General features: G+C 33.2%; 1 protein-coding gene across 3 annotated transcripts; it reads left to right on the top strand.

Moving 5' to 3' along the window:
* The first annotated feature begins 13,255 nt into the window (after positions 1–13,255).
* LOC105172390 (RING/U-box superfamily protein) lies at positions 13,256–21,967 on the top strand. Of its 3 annotated transcripts, none has more exons than XM_020697251.2 (6): positions 13,256–13,785; positions 17,682–17,851; positions 19,515–19,573; positions 20,400–20,425; positions 20,506–20,881; positions 21,256–21,967. In XM_020697251.2, the coding sequence occupies exons 1-6, from the start codon at positions 13,617–13,619 to the stop codon at positions 21,713–21,715; spliced, it is 1,260 nt and encodes a 419-aa protein (XP_020552910.1). In that variant the 5' UTR covers positions 13,256–13,616; the 3' UTR covers positions 21,716–21,967. The 3 variants fall into 3 exon arrangements, with proteins under 3 accessions (XP_020552910.1, XP_011092090.1, XP_011092089.1); XM_011093788.3 differs by having other exon boundaries at positions 21,253–21,967; XM_011093787.3 differs by having other exon boundaries at positions 13,257–13,785; positions 21,244–21,967.
* The last annotated feature ends 1,864 nt before the right edge of the window (positions 21,968–23,831 follow it).

Genomic DNA, 23,831 nt, shown 5'->3' with positions numbered 1-23,831 from the left:
ATTACCGTGCATTTTCGGTGGAAAGCGTGGCACCCGCCGTATCAATATCTTGACAACGATCAGGGACAGATTGGCTGAAGCTTAGCACGGATAGAGGCAACGCTGCTGGTTGAGCTAGTACGGGCAGCTTAATTTAGGATGGTGAAAGGACCATGGCGACACTTTTAGAGATACCCGAGAACGGAGCACAACATATATGAAGAGTTGGCTACCGTGACTAAAGGGAAGACTTTGGGTTGAGCTGGATGCATAAATTGTAATTTCCATGATTCAATTAGGAAAAACAGGGAATTAGAGATTGCAAAACATGCTAACCTAAATGAATAACCTCGTGAGCAGAATATAGATTCGATATAGCTACAACTACGGAAATGGGAATGAAGGGGCCCATTAGCTAGCTACAGAAGCCATGTGCACTAAAGAGATGAAGATTTAGGCTTTGGACATACCTGACCTGTTGAACGGTCTCACTATAAAAGACAAGGTTACGATTTCCTTCTTTTACATTTTAATGTGAGGAGTTGTACTTTATAAGATTTAATTTATTCATTGTAAATGGAGTAGTACTCCTTATTCTATTTCAATTGCTCTTAGTCAAGTCTTGTACTAAAATATTCATTTTTAAAAATTTTAATAAATGGGTAGATATGAATAAAATTTAACCCTTATACCCTCTCCTCCCACTTCATCCTTGAGTCTGGTTATGGTATTTGTATTCGACCTATTGCATGCTCAACCATGAAAGAATGACGTATTCCTGTCCTGTAACACCCCCTTCGCTACAAAGGCTGTATCTACCCTAAAAGTCATACTTATAGTAATCCCTGTGTTTATATATATAAATGCACATAATCATCTAGTCAATGTGCATACGTAATCACAACGTCATAACAACATAGTCAACCCACAACATCACATATATACAAATCAAAACACCACAGGTGATTCACCACAGTTGATCTATACGCCTATGTTTTACAAACAAAATAAGATTTGTACTCTAGCTGACAAAGAGGAGAAAATAACATACTGGCCCTACCTGCCTGAGTATAGCGCGTAAACCTATTCTTCAACAGTTAGACACCTCAAAGTCTACTCCTGAAAGAAAATGCCAATAGATGGATGAGCCTGCCACTCAGTAAGTAAATATTCAGCCCTATCTATATATGTATATCAAACACAGCCCAAACAGGACAAGTAGGCAACATGCATGGATTATAGTCAATTTAATTCCAACATAATCAATTGTAGTATACCACATAACTATCTCACAATAAAATAATCAATTAAACTTCCTTTTTCCTAGTTTGCTTACCAGAAGGTGATATCGTGTTTTTCCCGTCAACTCAATCTCACCGTTATATAAATTTAAGTGAATCCCCTTGACAGTCGGCTCATCAATCTCATTTCGCATCATAGCTCTTTCAATTTGCATCATAGCTCTTTTATTTCGCATCATAGCTCTTTTCACATCACATCTTTTTCATATCGCATCAAAGCTCTTTTCATTTCATTTCTTTCTCATATCGCATCAAAGCTCTTTTCATTTCATTTCGCCTTATAGGCTTTTCAACACATCAAGGGGTATTCACGCCACAATATATATTCAATTTCCACCACTCCCTCATTTTCATATATCACCATTCTTGTAAGCAACTAATAACGTAAAACAGTATATCCATATATTCTCATTTTCAGACATCCACAACACATCAAATAACAAACATAATATTTCAACGTATTTTCTCATTCCACGTACACAATACCATCAATCAAATCAAATCATCCATCACTCATATACTTTCAGATAAATTCATGTCAGCATGAACCACAAATTCAGATAACAGTAAAATCATAATTAAAGATACATATATAGATAATACTAATTATTTACTTACCTCGACCTTACAACGCCTTTCTTTCTACTCAATCGCTAATTGTCAGTCCTTTCACCTCACCCCCGTATCCTATAATAAGTTATACCACATACAATTAATATATCAAGAATATCATAATTTCTTTTAAATACAATATTAAATATTATTCATACAATTTCTACTAATTCTTTAATATTCCACTTCTATCGAAGTAGAAATCTTCGTTTTTCCTCTTTATTAACATACCATTTATTAAAGATAATTTTCGGAATATTTCTACGGATTTCTTATCAATTTCTCGCTATTATATAATTTAATTAAACAACAATACGTAGAATTGCGTATTTAGTTAACAATTTCGATGGAATTATATAAATTGGCTATAGCAATATTCAAATCTAACGAATTTAATAATCTAATTAACCAACGACATCATTTTTATATCAAATGTGATATTTAATACTGACATTAATTTAGATAGCTAAAATCATAAAATACTCCAATAAAATAGTTCATCGCTCAATATAATCAATATTTAATAAATGAACTAATTAAATAATATAATTATATAAATTAAAACAAAAATTCTTACCTTTCTGTTTCTTGGTCGTCCGCAGTAAAAGACTGCAAATTTCATAAAGTACAATTGTGTTACATAATGTAATCTTATATATATTATATGTAATGAGAGAGAGGAGAGAGGTGTGGGGTGGGCGGTGGCCCCCACTCTCATCCTCACCCTCTTCTTTTTTTTTTCTTTTCACTATAGATATATATGTATATTATTATATATATATATCTAGTTATGCATATATATTATTATATATATATTATTATTATTTTATTTAATTAAATCTTTCTCAAAATACCTAATACGTCCTTCCAAATTTTCTTAATTAATATAATTTGTCCCAAATATTATAATGAACTCCAATTTAACCCGTTCAAGTTTTATTATATCCCAAATTCAATCTATAATTTATTTACTAATTAACCTATTTTCATAAAAATTTACCAATTAATTCCCCAATTATATATTATAATCTTTTGGAGCGTCACATGTCCCTCTCATTCAACCATTGTAGCCTACTCCGTTGCTTGCAATACACCTCTTCCTATACAAACAAGACCTCCAGCTCTTTCAATGCCTCCCTCACCGCCACATCCAACGTCCTGAGTCAATCTATTTTCGTCTCCAATTTTTTGATCTTCTGTGGTGGTGGGGGTTCTCCTGTCCTCCACTACCACTGAGCCAGACCTTCTCAACACTCCTCCAGCTTCTTATTGATCCCTTGTGAACCTGCCCCCCTCTACACATCAGCGATAACCCGCTCACACTCAGCCTAATTCATTCACAACACCTTGAAGTGATATCGCTTGATCGGCCTTGGTTGCTAAGGCTCCAAAGACGATGTGAATTCGACTTTTGAGCTTATATAAAGCTCATTTTAAGAGGTTTTTCTAAATATATAGTTCATTTTAAAGAAAATGTTTTATAAAAACCTCTTAATATAAATTATATACATGAAATCCACTACAAAATCTTGTTAATAGGTACATTCCACCAACTTTTTATTTAAAACAGTAACTGTTAATATTTAATAAACACTAATAATTTAATTTTCTTAGATTTATCTTTAACTTCTAAGATTGAAAATTACTAATTTAGATTTTTCAATATATATTTAAATTATATAATTTTATAGAATTTAGTCATAACTTTTGATTTTTTTTTGTAATTTTTGAAAAAAAAAATATTTGCTTTAATTTAAGCTTTTTATTATTATGTTTACAAGAGTTTAAAGTTTTAATTATTCACATAAGATAATTGCATCGTACAAAAGAAAAAGGACTAATTTTGATGATTTTACACATTTGATGGACTAAAGTGAGAAAATCAAACTCAAATTTACCATTATACCCTCCCAAAAGTCCAAATCGACCAAATTTTGGCAGAAAAATGGTTAGAAGGATCAAATTGAGACAAAAGCTAAACTTTAGGGACGTTAAAGTCAATAAATGAACTTAAGGGACTAAAGTGATTCTAGAGCAAACTAAATTCAATTATATTATTTACCCTAAAACTTATAAATCCAAATTTCTTTATGATGGATCAATTTTTACATTCAAGAAGGTTGATTATTGCATTCTCACTGCACAACCTTTTCAGGATTTCCTGTCTTGGAGAATTGGCACCAACTTTGATCCCCATTTAAGAAAGAAGATTCAATTATCATTAGTTTCTTTTCAAATTAAGTTTCTTATTGAACTATTACATACACTGGAAAAAGTTAAAAGCTATCATCAGTCCATTTTTTAATTGAGCTTTCTTAGTTTCTTATACCTTATCCTATTCTTCCACCGTGTTTTTAGGTTTCTCATATCCAATTGTAAATTGAAATTGGCTTATGATAAAAAATTAATTTACTAATCTGAATATTGAATTATAATCATATCTCAACTCAAATTAGACTTATTTGATTAACAAAGTTTGTGACATATAAGTGTATAAATAAATTAGTAAAATAACCACAAGTATCATCTCGAAAATTAATTTATTACTTGTAGAATTCTTACCAGTTATGGTAGATGATGTCAATATTTCGTGAAACCTAAATGTAAATGAATGATGAAATTTCCATTAATGCAATTAGTTATGTTTGAATTTCATATATCAGACAGTAACATTGCAAGGTGGGCAAGCATGGGAGGCAATGGGTGTACTCCTGCCTGTTGGTGAGCGCAACATTGATCCATGTTGTTTTGTCTGTACTTAGGTATTCTTGGTCTTGTTGAACCATTGATGGATTTGCAGGAGCTGGAGCAGGATGATGAGAGTGTTGAAGCTTTAGCTTTAGCATCAACGAGCACAACTCTAGATTGAAGAAGATTGAAGAAGTCCTTAAAGTCGTATTTCTTGTTTCTAAGTTTATAATGAGCAGGATTACACTTTTATTATTTTTCCTCTTATTGGACCATGTAGTCCTAGTCAACGAGTTAGTATGTTAGTTCATTAGCTACTTCACGTGTTAGGCAGGAGTAGAGTATTTAAGCGTGTTTTACTTTATTTTCTTCAACACGAAGAAATATTTTCAGCATAACATGACTTTTTCACTCTCAAACCGGATTTGCTTTACATTTTTCTACACTGTATCAGAGCCTTCATTTTGAAGGTCTTTGCAAACCTATCTAATTTGTGTATTTGAACCTTGTAAACAATCAAGGAAATGCAATGGTGACTGAGGTTGGTGAAAGTGTTTTGCAAGGTGCAAAAAAAGATTGGATTGATCTCACTGAGAGATTAACTCAATCTCAATGAGATGCACATACAACTAATCACCCTTATATGAAACTTTTTTTTTTCAAAACTAAATGGAAGCAATTATCTCTCATGGAGATCTGCTATACAAATTGCTCTGGGAACCTAGTTGAAACTTGGTTTCCTTATATCTAAAACCTTCGAGAAACTCTAAAAATTTTGTGTGTTGAAGTTGCGTGGGCTGTATGGTTAGATTGTGGTTGTTCAACACATTCTCAAAAGATATTGCTAATTTTTTTTATTACATGATATCTACTAGAGATTTATGGATTGAGTTTAAAGCTAGATATGGAGATAGTAATGGTCCGATGATCTATAAAATCTAGCCAGAAATCGCTTCAAGTTCATAATGTAGTATGTTATCACTGCGTACTAACAAAATTAAAAAAAAAAAAAACTATGGGGTGAATTACTATGTTTGGTGCCTACATCTAGCTGAGCATGTGGTAGTTGCACATGTGATATAAGTACACAAATTGCTAAGCTAAACACTTCGAATCAACTAGTTAAGTTTTTTATTGTTGCTCACCAATGATTATGATCATGTGCATAGCCAAATTTTACTATTGGAGTCGCTGTCTCAGGTGGCAAAGGCTTATTCCATTGTAATCCAAGTTGAGAAAAAAACGACCAGTTAATGAAGGATTGGTTGCTACAAGTGAGGGTGCAATTTTTCAGGTTAAAACTTGTCCAAAAATTTGGTGCTAAAACCAAGTTGTTTACTGATAAAAGAATCTGCACTATGGGAACTGCCAGAAACCTTGATATACAAAGTAAACATACTTTAGAATTCATGGTATACTTGATTGGTATAACCAAATGACAGAGAAAAAGATGAGAGGTGTTGCAATCAAAAGACTTACTACTATGGTTGAATGAGAGGAGTTGTACAAGTTCCAGAGTTGAATGAGCTCTTACAGTTATGAAGGATGAAGAAACAAAGGACTCCAATAAATCCTATTTGAGTCAATTTTGCACAATTAAAGGACTTTACAGGTAACACTTTTAGTCTTAGCATATTCGACTTGAATTCATGGATAGTTGATATTGGAGCAACTAGTCACATATATACCGATACCACTATGTTCCAATCTTATTCTACACTAAAGCTTCACCATTCGATTCATTTTTCTAATGGTTCCCAAAGACATGTTGCATTTGTGGGAAATGTAAAGTTTTCTACCACTACCTTGCTTATTGATGTGTTTTACATTCCCGATTTAAAAGTTAATCTTCTGTTAGTGAGCCAACTGTGCAACTCTTTACCATTCAAATTTGATCAATTATATTGCTTCTTGTAGGACCAAGCAATAAAAGACACATTGGACATAGCGAGAAAATTTCAAAGTTTGCACATCTTGAATGCCTTCTTCAATGATTCAATAGTTTCTACATTGCCTTTAGTGAATACAGCTTGTTTAGTTAATTTTAGTGCCTCATGTTGTAGTAAACTTTGGCATAAACACCTTGATGCTCTTGTATACAAGTAATGAGCACATATCTTCCATTAAGTTGTCTTTTGAGAGTGATACATATCCATTTGACATATGTTTTGTTGCAAAACAAACTAGATTAACTTTCACTATGAGCGATTATCATGCTCCACATATGTTTGACCTTATCCACATGGATATACAAGGACCATATCAACAACATACCATTTCTGGATATAGTTGTGTTCAACAATAGTGGATGATTTCAATAGGGCCGCTTGGACCTACTTGATGAAACATAAATCTCAAAGTCTATTCTCTTTTAACCAATTCTTTTAGCTTGATCCTTACTCAATTCAATGTTAAAGTTAAAAAGTTTAAGACAAACAATGGGTCTGAGGTCTTGAGTAATTAACTCCAGTGACTTCTACATACAATTAATATAATACATGAAGGTCTTGTCTATATACACCTCAACAAAATGTGAGGATTGAGAGAAAACATAGACATCTTCGTAATATGGCAACATGCTTTACTCTCCAAGTAATTTTGGGGCGATTCTGTCCTTACAACAACATACTTGATTAATAGAATTCCATCTTATACCTTTGGTTGGAAGACTTCTTTTGAGCTACTTCTTGATTATAACCTACTTATGATCATCTTCAAATCTTTAGGTGTCTTTGTTTCTCCTTTAATATTGATCCGAATAGGACCAAATTCAACCAAAGAGAAAATGAATGTATTATGATTGGTTATTTTCCCCATTGATAGGCCTATAAATTGTTTGATATGAATTCACACACTACCTTCATGTCTAGGGATGTTATATTTCATGAACATGTATTTTTCATATAAATCTATTTCCCTAGCACCTATCCCAAGTTCCATACCTACTGTTCCTCTTTCTGATGGTAATGATGACGTTACATTGCCTACACGCTTCAATACTCCTGTAATATCCACATTTACTTCCAACTCTCCTATAATGTTTCATCCTTACTTGCATTCCACCTCATCTTCTCAACCACCTGTCCATAGATCGTCTAGGATCACCACCATTTACACAAAGCACCCCTACTTTTAAAAAAATTACATATTCATCCTACAAAAAGTATAAATATCATTACACAAACTACCCCTGTTTTTTAGTTATCATGGTGGTTTATTCCAAAAGTAGAGGTAGTTTGTGTAAAGAGCTCATATATCAAGTGGTGTAAATGTAAATCCATAAAAATGTATCCAACTTATTTTTTTGAGTTTACCTTGACAAACAAATATGGAAAAGTAAAAGAATTCCCCACCTGGGCATTGCACCTTTCTTACCTCTAACTTCATAAGTTCCATTATTTGGCCTCACTAGGAGTTGAGAATCAATATTGTATGTTACCTTCAATAATAAAAAATCAAGATCAACTTTTTTTTTTTATTTCTTGGTTTTTGGCTCCTTCTAAGTTCAATGGCAGCGTCAACCAACTTCCTTTTATTGTCAAATTCACAAATAGAATTCACTATTGGTACTTGAGTAGGTTGAACAATATAATCTCCAATGAATATTTTCAATAAAATCTACATCTCTTGATTTTATAATTTGTATTTGAATCCAAGTCCAAAAGTCATAAGTTTTTTAATTTTCAGCATACTCACAAATATAGTTTTTATAGCTTTTGGTCCAAATTTTATTCTCGTAGGATAAAAAACTTCATAATTTGTTCTAAAACGTTGGGCAACAACAACTTCTTTCCAAAAGAAAACTACATTTTAACATTTTCATTTTTCAAGAATCGTTGTTATATTCGCATGTTCCATCAAAACGTGTCCTTTGGCAGCACCTTCATAGCACTTGAACTGATTCTTATCAATACGAACATAACCAGGTAGCTCCAAAATCATACTAGCAATAAAAAATTTTACTGTTGTCGTTATATTCAATTAAGTGCCATACCAACGTACAAGTTTGGAACTATTGCAATAATCTCTTCAATATTGGTTTCAACCACTTGAACATTAGGTGTAATGTTTCTTGATATGCCCTTTCTTCCTACAATTGTAACAAGTGACATGATTTTCAGAATTGCTATTAGAAGACTTTCTATTTCTTTCTCAATCCACTTGGAGTTTTATTCCTATTCTTCTCTGAAATATAATTCACTTTGAAACTTGGTTGTACTTGATTCATCTTATCTTGAACTCGACTTTTATCTTCGTTTGGTAGATGTTTCAATAATTGATCAATAGAAAAATCTTTTGTAAGACGCAATAACTTCTTTCCATAGTTGTTCCAACTTAGAGGAAGTTTTGCAATAATTGCCTCTACTAGATCCATAATAGACGAACCATCACGCATAAAAAATTCTAAGTATTTTCTAGCAAGAAACTTATTTTTGTCCTATTTTTTATTACGACGACTTGATTGATGAATACGAGTCAAACAGACGATCAAAAAAGTCTTCAAATATGGCCATAACACAATAATTCATCTTCATCTTTTTTGACATGAGCTACCTTGATTTCATCATACTCGCCTTGTTTTGACTCTGTAACAGGTTGATTAACATTCAATACACAAGCAAACTTCAGAAAAGTCAGCAGAAACATCATCTTGTCCTTCCAGCATGTATAGTTCGGGTCCGTCAGAAGAATTCCACTTGACAAAACTTTTATTTCGCCATCTTCATATCAGTACTTGAACCCGACTCCATCTTCAAAATAGAGTAAATTCACTTTAACAATGTAGGCATATATGAACTCTAAAGAGGTTTAAAGTGTAAATTCAATGTTCCTAAAGTGAAATTTCCCTTACTAAAATAGTTGTTGCTCGGTCAAAGCAAATTCACTTTTAGGATATGACAAAATCAATCGAGACTTGCTAAACAATAATTTTGGGATACACCTTGCAAGAAAAATATTTAAACTAATATGAAGTGAAAGAACTTATGAAAATTAAAGTATTTATTTAGGACTTGTAACAACTATATTAGACCGTATTTGTCTTTTCAAAACATCACTTCAATTATATTCCTTTAATCAAAGAGTTGCAACGTTCCATAAAATCTCTTTTCTGATCAAATGCCTCAGAAAAACAGCTCTAAAGTTTCCTAGAAAAGGCATTTTCTTTCGACAAATGATATTCATTATTTACGACTTTAAAAAGAATAGAATAATTTTGAAACATAATTTTTGGAAATAAAATAAAATAAAATATCATATTAGTTCGCTGGATAAATATAGAAGTGTAAATGATTTGAGTTTGAACTAAGCTCGACCATTTTTGTGAGCTTGAGCTCGAGCACTTTTGGCTAGAGCTTGAAGCTCAAGTTTTCAATAAATTTAATAAAATTATATTATTAAAAATAAATAATATTAAATATTATTAAATGAATTATAAAAATATTAAATATTTGGTATAATATTTTAATTCTTGGTTAAAAATATAAGTACTAATTAATTAGTTTAGTAGTAATATAATTAGTAAAAGTATAAAATATATATACATCAAATTATCGAAATACTTACACATAATTTTGTACAGTTATTAATATTAAATAAAAAAATAGATATAAATCATTTTTTAAAAGAGGTTGATCTGATTATATACCAACAAAAATTAAAAGATGAATTTTTTAAACCAAAATATAAAAATAGTGATTGATCTTATTATATATATAATAAAGTAATAATTAAAATAATTACCATCATAAAAAAATTTTGGCATAAGTTTATAAGTCATAAAATAAGTTGCATAGTATGTATCTTGGTATAAATATATATTCACACATAGATATAAAAAATTATAAGTTAATTCGTAGAATTTGTTAATTTTGAAAAGTATAAAAGATTACAAATAGATATTGGAATCTAACATACCATTTATATGCATTATATTAAATAAAAATTTACAAAAAAAAAAATTAAAACTTACTCAATTGTTGATTAAGCTTATTTTTATATAGAGATTAAATATATAAATAAAAGTACCATAACTTATTACTAGTTAAAATTAAAATATATAAAATTAATTAATAATTACAATATATGATTAATTTTGATCATAAAATTGATATACTCGCAAGCCAGCTCACGAGCTTATGAACAAAATATTTTGTACTTGAGCTAGTGTTAAGCTCCAAATCGAGCCTGTTTGTGTGCCCCTAGATAAATGTTCACGTGCCACGTGTCCAAATGGCAAGTACCAAGTGGGTTTATATATTAAATAATATATATATCTTCTATTCTTTTTTTAATTATTCCCTTTAATTTTTAAGTACCAAGTGGGTTAATATATTTGATGAGGGTAATTTATCTAAGGACAAATTTGACCCTCATTGTGGATAATGCATGGTTATCAACCAGGGATGTCTTCTAGAAAGGTTAGAAATCCCACTAAATGTTCTTAAGGAGGGATTTACGACAGCAGTAATCATGGAGTATCAATCAGCTATAATTTGGGTTGCTTGACTTAAGCATGACAACTACAAATTTGCACTTGCCAAATACGTCCTAGACAAAATTATAAATATCACGGATGAAGTTCATTATTAGGTAATGTCCACATACTCTCAGTAATACATTCACTCTATACGCCAATCAATCTATGAAAACTGACTTGAGCGTCGGAGAGCCATCGTCGGGAAATTACCCAACTGGCTTAACCGCTTTTTGTGTTCTCAGGAAACTACTGTTCGGAGGAGTTAGCTCGGATTGCGGATTGAGATCGCCAATCGCGACTTGAACTGGAGAGAATTTCCTTGGGTAGATCAATATTAAATAATATATATATCTTCTATTTTAGTCTTTATGAATATTACACTGAGGCAGTTAGATCGTTCTCACATTTCATAAAGATCAATCTCATCCGACTAGCTAGTTTCAATAATGTAGGTTCGTTCATTTTTCTTTATACATAATCAATGTCTATCCAACCCAAATAAAAGAAAATTTTCCTTCCACACTTTATAATTATCACCTCTTAACTTGAGAATATCACACTTCATATCAAAGAAATTCACAGGTCGAAAAAATGCAAAACAATATACATATTTATGTTGCAAAATTGATTCAACAAACTTAATCGTACCTTACCAATGTAAAATATGTGAGAAATAAATCGACAATAAAAATTATCTGTGGACTAAATGCCCTTACAGAAGCATAAGAGTTTACGACACTTACCTCCTTGATTCAAATGACAAAAATCTACCAAGAAAACAGAAAAGACTGCAGGAAGAAAGATTTAGATTCTTCTAAAATCTTATGCAATCAAACGATAGTGTTTACTCTTAAAATCGTAGGATTTCAGAGTATCCATGTCTTCAATTATGTTTTCGAAAGACAACTCCAACAAAACCTAAATGTTTATCTACATTTTTCTATAAAAACAAATGCCTCGTATGGATTTATATAACAGTTACCCTAAAGTTGCTCGAAGTTGAATAGTGAACTGCATAAATAAACTGTTACGCAGAGACAAGCCATGTGTACCGACTTATCTCATGTGCGCTTCTGCAGTAACGAATAGAAATGATCATGTGGCCACGACTTATCTTATGGCCGCTCTGACTGTGAAACAATCTATGACACAGAAATACTCTTATGATAACTTGTGACACGCCTTATGTTATGCTTATTGTAGTTCTTAATTATATCTGGAAAAGCACTCAAGATAAAATTTGACCTCGATTTATCAAACAACAAAAAGTTTTAGCAAAAATCATTTGTCCAACATTTTTTTCTTTTCTCAAAAATAATTTTATAATTTTCTTATTTTTATTTCATTTTCTAAAATTCTTCAAAATAACCATACAAACTATAAAACTAAGAAATTCCCATTAAAAAATTGACTCTGAGGGATAAAGATGCTACACAATTTAAATATTAAGAATTGTTAGATCACAAATAAAATATAATGATCCATTGCTTGCATTTGCCCCTTACCAGCATTTGGTTAGCACTCATCAACTTTTCCTTCTATTTTAATTTACAGCTTTTTGCATTATTTTATTACTTCTTTGAAAGAGCATAAATTGCCAACAAACCCTATTTTAGTCGATGAATTTGAAGCTCCGTGATCTTTTGATGAGGAATTATGAGTTTGAATCTTATTAATGTATGAACTGATCTATTTTAATATAAGTTTATTATAATAATAATTATTGATATATATATATATATTTATATTATGTTGATGAGCCTAATTCGAATGACGAAGTTGAGGCTCCATGATCTCAAAGGTCATGGGTTCGAACCCGATCTTATGCGTGGAATATTGTATCTACTGAATAATTGAAATTGTTTCTATATCTAATAGTAGATGTTGATTAGATTTTATTTATTTAATATTATTAATTAGAGTATGATTGATAAATGTGAAATTTATATATATATTGGATAATTATTAATAAATTATATATATTTGATATTAATAATTAATGTATATTGATTAATAATAATTAAATTTTATAATATAATTGGGATGGATTAACTTGAAAAAGGAAAAAGCACAAATTTTGGGAAATATGGGCATCATCAAGCAATCCGATTAGGCTGATCCAACGGTGGTGAGAGACAAGTACTTAATCGAAGCGTCCATAAATGATGGGCTATCTACTCATATCCTTTGCTTTCGACAGCAGTTAACCACTTCGCCAAAAAACCTGTGCTTTAAGACAGGAAAATCAATTATAAAATGAAGAAAAACCAACAGGCAAACAGAGAAAATCCAATTCTGACGGTGAATGAGTGAGAAAATTTGGGAAATTAGAAAGAAAAGAAGAGAACGTTGACACTGCCGTTCATATCTTTTCCATTTCTTCTTCTATCTCTGCTTCCAAAACTCCCATCTGAACGCGTTAATTTTGTGCCGAAAATTCAGAGGATTGTCTTAAGCTAATCTTGTTTTGCGTTTAATTTGATCTGGGCGGAGCAATTTTTGGTTTTTGATTGTAATAAGTTTAGGGTTTTTGGAATTTGGCGATTTAGTGTTGAATTATGGGATTGGGTGATGCGGATCTTCTTGACGATGGCGATGGAGGTGGAGGTGGAGGCAAGGGAGCGGAGGAGGCGGCGGCGGTTTCGTGCTCCATTTGCTTGGAGGTGGTGACTGACAACGGGGATAGATCTTGGGCTAAGCTTCAATGCGGCCATCAATTCCACCTTGGTGAGTGAGAGATTTTGTAATTCATTTGGCAATATCCGAGATCTAACTTATTTTTTCTGCTCTTGCCTATTGCAACTCGTGGATTTTAGTTGGAGTGGGAAAATTTTGGGTGGGGGTTAATTCATCTTAAATTTTATTGAGCTGGAATTATGTGGCTTGACGGCAGATTGTTGACTAACTTTGGTTGATTTTTGTTTTCCTCGATTAGAGAGTGAAGTTCATCTAGTTTCAGGATCTGGGAATGAAATGTTGGTGGGGATATTGGATAGTAAAAAACCTGGAAATTGACTTCATATGTTAAGTACTTGGTGAGTTGGAGAAATATTTATTTGGTGATAGTGGGGGAGTTGATGAGATCATTACTCTGTGGAACTAAACTCTGCGTAGAATGTTCTTTTTACCTAGTTGATGATTTTTTCCAGTGTGCATTATTGGGTACAGTAAAATCATACCAGGAACTTATGCCATTATGTCATTTTCCTGATGCAAATTGCGAAAGGATAATTGTTCTACTATTTCCCAGTAAAATTTGGAATCAGTTAAGCAGTGGATAATAAGTAATCTGTTTTGCATTTACTTGTGATAGTGATCAACCGGTTGGGTAAAGGAATCTAGGTAGATAGGAAGTGCTAAATCTTTATTGCGGGGGTTGGTGGTTGTGGTGGTCAGTGTCTTGCTAATGAAAAGATCGACTTTAATGAGAAAATTATTTCTAATTGCCAGCCATGCTTCTATTTGTCGTTGTCTGCTGACCAACAGAGAAGGCTCCTACATGATTGCCAAGTGCTAAGAGATACGCTGGAACTTGTCAAAATGATACTGTGTCCTGCATTAATTACAATCTACGATCCAAAAAGTCTAGAATCATCTTGCGGGTATGGATTCTAGTGCTGGACAAAATTGCTAATTGACATCCTTTAACTGGTGAAACCTGCTTAATCTAATTATGGAAATGGGACAAGGAAGCTAGTGTGTCTTAAGGAGATCCATCCCTTGAGTGGTAGCAGAACAATTACTTAACAGTGAAGATGATTCTCCTTCATAATTCTGTGTCCTACTAATGTACATTCGAGGTAGAGGTTCTGCATGGGTGGTTGAAAATAAGAAATTGAAAGGTTAATAATTTCATAACTGAGTAATTTCATAATTTTTAAAATTTGTTTGTTTGTTTGTTTTTTTTACTTTTTTGGTTTTGTTTTAAAGGAGCCGAACTATGAAAAGAGCTTCTGTATATCTTCTCTATGTAATATTATTTGGAACCACCTTATTCATGATCTTTTATTATTTTTTCCCCGCACAATGCTGCCATTCACTGTCCGCTTTTAGCTTCAAGTCATTTCAACATTTTGTTCATATTTACCAATTCCATCCTTGGATTGATGTTATTCATGATTTCTTTACTTCCTCAGAAACTATAGAATGATATAATATGTAGCTGTATCTAGATCTTAGTAATATTTTGACTAATGCCAGAAAGTTTTCAATCTAAAATGCATCCTTTGTTAAAATTATTATTTGAATACCATGAAGATAGTGGGTTTTAAACCAAGCTTCATTTGATATTGACAAAAGTTTTGGTTATACAATAAAGGTTCCAATCAGAGATTTCCACTAATAGAGAAGCTAGTGGGAAGACATAATTTGTTAGATATTAGTGAGCAGGTCCATTCTCATCATTTTGATTTGTTATATTATTATGTATTACCAAGACCAAATTTCGAAAAGGCTTTGATGGTAATTAGTTCATGTCATCTGTCATTTGAACAGAGAAAATCATGTAGGCATACTCTTTGACACTTGGATTAGCTGCTAATCATAAACACATCATTGTATACAATAGTTGATCTGTTTGATCTTGAACCTGGAATGTGTTCATTACGCTTCAGGTAATGTATTATAGCAATTGCTATACTCTAATTTTTTACCTTTCTGCTGCAATTTACCCTGCTTTATGCTATTTAGCAACCATGGTGCCTGCTAACAGGAATTCTTCTTTTTCCTAGGAAAAATATTAAGAAATAAATTCTTTTCAACAAGCATAATCAAGCTGTGCAACAGTTTTTTGTTAGATTGAGATGCAACCTTAAATTGGCATTTGCAAACAATCAACTATGATTTTCACATTATGTGTTGATTAAATATATCTGTCCTGAATTTGCTCTGTTCACTTGTGAACTTGAATTCTTTTACGAATCAAATATTGATCAATTTAGTAAATTTTCTTAAGAAATATTTCAATATCACACCCATTCTCCACTAGTAATGCTTCTATATCCTTTCTGGGATGTTACAAAATGTTTTAGCCTAAAGTAATGATTTTATTTCCAAACATACGCAGCTCACATAAGTGATGATATGACTCTGCTAACTCTAAACCGCTGCCTTTGAGGTTAAAAATTTAAAGATTTCTATAGCTTGTAGTTTTTCAACACTTTCAAACTCCATTCCACTTGAAATACGAACTTTGAGAATGGAATGGAGGGAGTATTAGACAATATATCTGATGGTTTATCATCTCGCCTGCAACTAAGCTTGCGTCAAACTCCATTTAGCGCTTAGCACATTGTGTTGATGCTATCAAATATTGCCATATTTCAGTGTGAGATCACTCTATATCATGTTTTTGCACGTTTCGAAGGAGCAATGCATGTTAGATTTATATCTTCATTTTTGTTTTGGGGTAACATTATAGGTGTGTTGGGTTCCTACTTTAAGAGCTATTTTGTTAACAATTATATTTGGACTTCATCGCTCAAAGTATGTTCCATCAAAATTCAAAATGAAAGCAAACTTGGGGTTGTAAACACATCAATATATGATTTTTTTTTTCGCATGTTTTGAGCTTCCACTTAGAAAAAATTTGCCTGTTGATTGATTAGCACTTCCATTCCTTTTACTAACCACATATTGCATGCCTGTTTTTAGCAGTAGCTTTTGGGCATTAATTAGCCAATTTAGCAATGTACATGTGATGATTGTTATCTCTATGTTGGTTATTAGCCAGAGCTCTCAGCCACGGTTAGAAGCATTTACCTCTAGTTTGTGCAATATTGTGATTCTATGGTTTGACGTACGTGTGCCTTTATGTGGAACTTTGTCAAATATAGGTTGGTTTTTTCAATGTTGATAGTAGTGAATGATTAACATGCCTTTGTTGGAAACAGATACCATTTTGTTTGTTAAGCATGGCGACTTTAATTTTCTGTTGACCACTAGACAAGGTTAAAGACCTGAAATGATAACCACTATTTCTGATTTCATATTAACTATGCTTTGTTATGTTTTTTGTTGGTTCTGATAACCAACAACACATCCTTCAGAAATCAAAACAACCATATCCAACTTTTTCAAATTCTTTTCCGTTCCCTATTTTGTCTCCATATATTATTACATAAACCTAATCATTACCATACATACTTACATATTTACATTACTATTATATAATTTTATTCATGTGACCCCCTTTTTTTTTTTCCTGCTTCTAAAATGTCAGTACGTGAAATAGCTAATCCTTGTCAGAACTGGTCATTTACTGGTTGCAGCAACATGTGAAGCATCATTTTAGCATATTTTGGTCCTTAGGTCTTTGGTCAATTATATCTCATATTTGGAGTGATAAGCAATTATGCAACACTAGAAAGAGCTTAAGGAGTTCATGCATTTGTATGGCATGTGTTGTTTGGCGCTGTTCTGTTTATGAGATACTTAACAATTCCTCTCCATTAACTTTTATGCTGCTTTGCTTTCATGGAAATGCTCCTCTAGCATGAGGTCTTTACGTTCCCACCTCCTGTTCGCTTTTTATTTCTGGTACAGAATGCCCTATTTTGTAGTCAGATATTTAGGAAACTGCTTTTTGTTTCTTACTTTATTATGTATTGCCTTGATCTATACAGATTGCATAGGTTCAGCATTCAATATTAAGGGAGCAATGCAGTGCCCCAACTGTCGGAAAATTGAGAAAGGACAATGGCTGTATGCCAATGGCAGTCGGCCACTACCTGAGTTCACCATGGACGATTGGGCCCATGATGAGGATCTATATGATTTAAGTTATTCTGAAATGGTAATTTCTAAATCTTATCAATCATCGATATGATGGTTTACATATATTCTGAAGCTGGGAACTGACTGCATGTCTTTCTTTTCTTCATTGTATTATCTTCTGAATACTCAACCTCAACCTCGTTGTCATTAACATGGTATTGTTGATTAAATTAATGGTTCCAGCAGAGCATGATTGGAGCATTTCATATTACGTGCTTGTACATCTGATCCTCTTTCTAATTGACATCTTGTGGAGTATTATTTCGTTAGTGAATGCTATATATACCATTTGTTATGTACTACAGCATCAACATTGCTTTTGAACATGTGTTTATGTTCTCTTGTTTGGCCTCCTTTTTGTTTTATCAAAATCCCTCAGCATGTCTGTACTCATCATATTCTCATCCATTCTCATATTTGTTCTTATATTGGCGTGATCCCTCTTCTTTTGTTTCATAAACCATCCCTCTGCATGTCTGTACTTTTCATGTTCTCATCCAGGCTTCAGAGGCTATATCATGTGCTATTTGGACTTGTATTATTTCCGTGATTCCTTTACTGAGAACTTATTTACTTGAGCTGAGAGGAGGTGTAAGTTTTTGTTGGAGAATGTTTAATTGTGAAAATACTTAAGCCTTTGCGGAATCTTTATGGGTCACTCTCTCTCTGCAGCCTAAAAATTTGTCCATCCACTTAATAGCTTTCCTGCTCATTTCATGAAAAAAAAAAAAAACAATTCAAGAAATGATTATTTAATTTGAATAATATTCTAATTTCATCATTTGTTTGACTCTTCCTTCCTGTTGGGTTGGTTTCTTTAACTGAAATCCCACTTCTTTACTCGTTTCAAATTTCGTCAAAATATTATCACTTTATATGCATGTAAAAATGCAATAACCTATATTCACATGACATAAGCATATAGGAGCAGCTAATGCCCTAGATCTGTCTTGGGTTGTTTGAGGTGGAAAATGAGGGGAACGAGTAGAAAGGACAAGTGAGGAATGTCCGGAGAGATATTTGCAGTGAGTTTGTCTTTGTTATGGATTACTTAGGTGTAAATTGGTTGATATGTCATTAAATGAACATTTAGCTTCCATACAAGTTGGCAAGAGCTTATGTGTGCCTTAAGACTTTTTGAATTCCTGTACAGTAATCACATGTAAACTGTCAGATAACTGAGTTGATTCTCAGATACTTGAATTTTGCATATCATATAACTAAACGTATGTGACTCTTAACATGAATGAATTGAAACTTAGACATCTGCAAGTTTGGTAATCAGTTTTCTTGCTGTTAATAAAATGATGTTGCTGCTTCCCATGTCAAAATGTCTACCTCTTCTAATGGACACCAAGCATGTACTTAAAAATTATGTTCCATAAGGGTCTTGTAATGTGATTTCTGATGAAGTTCAGAAATGACACAATAAATAGAACCACTTTTTTCTGCAAGTGTTTGAATTACTTAGACTGTAACTGCATTATTAGTTTTGCCATGTCACTATTGAACTATGTGGTTTATACAAATTTCCTAGTCATTTACTTTGATTCTGATTGAACTCCAAAGTTAAATTGAATGCCATGCACCATTGGCTTCAGCACGAGCTATACCTGTTTGTATGTAAACATAAGGTGCAAACCATGGCTGATCAACTTTTATCCTGTAATTGGATTTTGCAGTCATTTGGAGTTCATTGGTGTCCATTCAGTGGATTAACGAGGGTCCCTTCATCTTTTGAGTAAGCACCATCTGACCTTAAAAGTATACTTTTTACCGAGTTTCAAGTTTCAATGGTAGTTGACTTGAGTTCCTTTAGTGATGTTCTAATATACATGGTACCTATTTGAACCATCCTCATGTTTTATTTCCTATTTATACACAACGAGGACAATGTTAGAAGCATAAAAAAGAAAAAGGATCACATCATTGGTCATCTTTGCATTTGGCGTTTTGTCCTTACTGCCTAATAATGACTCAGTTGGAGCGAAAATGCTTAAAGCTATCAAGAAAGGGTGTGTTCGGAGTATCAGGATTTATTTTTAATCAGAAACCTGCTGGATGAAACCCCAAATTTACAGTAACACGTGTTAAATTCTGGTGAACATGCATCTCGAGTATCTAGATGAGCAAATCTACTTTGTTTATGAAATGTTCAAGTGTCTTCATATGCGTTGGAGGAGGTGCTTGTAGAAGGGATTACAGGGGTTCCCCTTCAGTTAAATGGAGGGTGTATTTTGGCCTATTGTCTTCTGAAGTTCTCAGACATGCTTGTAAGAGAATCTTAACAAAGGTCCTGTAGTCATTCTGTTCTTGCCAATTATTCATTTGCCACATGTACAAATACTTAAATCTGGACACCAACAGTAAATTTTTCTTATCGTTGCTTTCTTTTTTGTTTTTGTTTCTTGTGGAGGGACATTTTGTTAGCTGATTGGTATATGGTGTAATGTCTCGTTTACTTGGAAGAAGTTTTCAAATGTATTTGATAACTTTTGTTTTTGTCCTTTTTGGGTTCATCTACTAGCTGATCAGCTATTAATCCTCTGCTTTTTTCTTTTTGGCAGTGAAGGAGAGTTTTCATCAAGTGCATGTAAGATTTCATTTACTCTACCTAACTGCTAAAGTTTAGATCAAGCGTCTGTAATAATTGGAGCATTTGCTGTTTCATAGATCATGATCTTCTTGGACATCATGCCATCTTTGCTGAACATACGCCCGTATCATCCACAACTCATCCTTGCCCGTATGTTGCCTATTTTGGGCCAATTCATCCATCTTCTTCAGCATCAAGTGGAAGTGTTTCGGATGGATCTACTTTTAATAACCACTGGAGTGGCCCACCAGTTCCAAGTGAAGTTCCCAACTCCTATGCCTTCCCTTCCATGGATGTACATTATCAAAGTTGGGACCATTCTTCTCCTTTTGCTACAAGTAACCGCATTGGTGGTGCAGATCAACCCTCAATTCCAGCCGTAGGTCAGAGAACAACCAGGAACAATTCTGATATTCCAAGACCTGGATTGCATCCCTTCATTCTTGGTCACAGGTTAGTAAATTACTTGAATATTGAATTTCTTGAAGGTAATCATGTTGTCATCAGTTTTAGGCTCTTCTGATGAAACATTCTTAGAAGGAACATTTCTTGCATAACGAATGTGATTCCATAACACAGTAAAGTGAATATTGCCAGGGTGCGAGTCAAGTACTTTTGGCCACTGGGGTTAGTAAATAGCTTTTCTGTCATTCTAAAGTATAAATACATATTAAGTTATTAGAATTACTATCAATATTAAAAAAATGATTGATGTGAACTATCCGTCTGGGTACCATCCTCTCAAATTGTAGCTAGGCTCGATGAAGTAATTTCACAACATAAAAATAGTGAACTACTAAATAATGTTGTGACAGTTCTGGCAGTAGAGCTCCCAGCTCAGTTGCCGCATCAGTGCTTCCACCTTATCCTGGTACTGTTGCTCGGCCCCGTGATCGTGCTTCATCACTTCAAGGATACTTTCAGCAGTCCACTAATAACCCAGTGGCACGTGCCCCTGTTATATCCACTGGACGAAGATCCGGTAACCATAGGGGTCTGGCACAAGTTGCTCCTATCGCCTCATCATCAGATCAGCCCAGTGGTTTTTACTTCTTCTCGTCGACTTCATCTGGAAGAACTTTTCAAGAAGCCGAAAATCCGCATCGTGATCGTTTCCATGCTTGGGAACGGGAACACCAACCATCCTTTCCGTTGAACCAGGTCGATAGAGATTCGATTTGGGCACCATTTCACCCACCAGCTGCCGGAGCTGATGCTCTCATGAGATCCAGCAGTTTCCGCCAGAGGCATGGATCTGAGAGGATGCCATCTCAAAATCGGTCATAGATATGTTATTCTGTTGTAATGAGAACTTTGAGTACTATGACTGAAAACCCCAGATTATATATGTTTGAGCAAACGATCTATGATGGTGGAATCTGCCAAGCATGGCAGAGCTGAAACTATTGTGGTGGCATTGAAATTATCGGTTTCATCAGCCACCAGCTTGTGTGATGGACTTTGGCTTCCTCTTGTTTCTATGCCCTTTGGGGGAAATAAGATGGCATGTTTATATTAAGAGGTTTTAATTTGCATGTACCCCTTCCTAAGATGTCCTTTGTTATCGTATTCGATTTTTCGGTAGTGAATCCCAGTAATATGACTTGGCTAAATTCCAATGCTCTCTTTTGTTATCAAAGCTAATAGTGTGTGGCTATATAGATGTTTCTGGATTTGCAGCAAAATCTTTAATCAACTTACTGCTGTCTTAGTATCTTCTATGGACTGTTAATCAAATATAAATATATATGTTTTTCAGAGGTTTTTACCATAAATATTGATATTAGCAAGTTGTCTAAAGTCATAGTTTTCGAAACTATCACGATCAAAAATTCAAATTTCAATATGATTAAATACTTTAAAGAATTTTTCGCAGGTATAAATTTACCTGCATCATATCTCGTGGGGGTTTAGAACGGTGAGTTTAACCCTGAAATGTAGGGATATGTTGAAATAAGATAAGAATCCATGTGTCTTTTTAATCGAATTGAATAGGACTAGGGCAACAATTAAGTCCACCCGTTAGTCAAGGGATCAGATTTGACAGCTTGATTATTATAGTGGTGTATTTAATCGGAATGAGTAGGATTAGGTAGCCAATCAATTAACCCGTCAACCAAGGGGTCAGATTCGACAGCTTGAACCCAATTCTTACAGTGGTGTACATGAGCGCAACTGAAATTTCCTTCGAGAAATATATTTGTGAATTGATAAGACAATTCACTATTTCTTTGACATGTTTTAATATATGAAAAATTATACTTACATCTTCTAAGGTTTGACATAACGATAAATGCATCTCTGTTACACTGAGAATTACAATTATCCCCTTAACTTTATTTTGTCTACAAAAAAAAAAAAGATGTCAAAGTATAAAAATAATTATAATTCGAATGGAAAAATATAATTAACCCTAAAAAGTAACATAAAGACAATGTATTCACAATTTAATTATTTACAAAAACCATCATGTCTTGCTTTTTTGACTGCTTTCTTGCTTGTCGAAGCAATTGCAACACCTAAATTTGTCATTATAACAAACTTTTTCCCCTCATTTTGTTAGGTAAGGGACTATAACCCTTCCCCTTGTGGTTGACTGACACTAGAAAAATATGTGCCTCATTAGTTTAGTGCTTGCTTGACTTGTTTTTAGAGAATATAATTTGATGAATGGGTTGCCTCATCAACTTGATTGGCATTTTTTGGGCTTATAGTTCTCTTTATAGACTGGCTTACCTGGGTCTAATCTTTTAACCCTTGAAGGTCAATCTACTCTCCTTCCAAAATTGGGTGGAATTGGTGGAATTAAGCCTTTCTTAGTGATGTGGGTTATAAAAATGTAGTAGAGAGAAAATGAAATATAATCACAATCTTACTAGATTTGAAATTATCCTTTCTCTCCAAGTTCTCTTAATTTTACAGGCATTTCTAGCTATGATGGTATTAATATTATAGTTAAGGCTTTATAAGTGAAGATTCCCTTATGCCCCTAAATAAATATGGATGTTATGGTCTACAATTTTTGAATCGGTATCCTTTGAATTTAGCCAACCGTGCCTTAATCCTCAATAATTATTCCTCATACATGTAACCAATCAATATAAATATACATTAAATATGAAGGTTGCGATTAGGGATTTTCTTTAGGACTTTCTTTTCTTATTCATGGTGTTTGATTTTCTCATCATAAAGCTCCTCAACTCTCAAGTTCTTTATGGAACTTGGGAGTTTTAAGGGATTCTTATATTTTTATTGATTGTGTTACCTTTTTGGTATATTCGAATCCCATTTTTATGAGCTTCTTAAATCTTTCTTCCTTTCCAAACATTGTTTCCTTTTTTGGGAGGATCTGCTACAGTTCTCTTATCATGATCCACTTGTTTACTTCTTTTTCATTGGATAT

This window comes from Sesamum indicum, linkage group LG10 (assembly GCF_026168435.1).
Source record: "Sesamum indicum cultivar Baizhima isolate 11 linkage group LG10, ASM2616843v1, whole genome shotgun sequence".
NCBI classification, from domain to species: Eukaryota; Viridiplantae; Streptophyta; class Magnoliopsida; order Lamiales; family Pedaliaceae; genus Sesamum; species Sesamum indicum.
Note: the sequence above shows the minus strand (reverse complement) of the source record. Positions and strands in the feature narration are given on the sequence as shown.

What these genes read in the sequence shown, in the direction of transcription:
- LOC105172390 (XM_011093787.3), top strand. Translation starts at nt 13,617, where the DNA reads ATGGGATTGGGTGATGCGGATCTTCTTGACGATGGCGATGGAGGTGGA. An exon ending in CGGCCATCAATTCCACCTTG is followed by an intron (nt 13,786 to 17,681) that starts GTGAGTGAGAGA and finishes TGATCTATACAG; the next exon opens with ATTGCATAGGTTCAGCATTC. An exon ending in AGGGTCCCTTCATCTTTTGA is followed by an intron (nt 19,574 to 20,399) that starts GTAAGCACCATC and finishes TCTTTTTGGCAG; the next exon opens with TGAAGGAGAGTTTTCATCAA.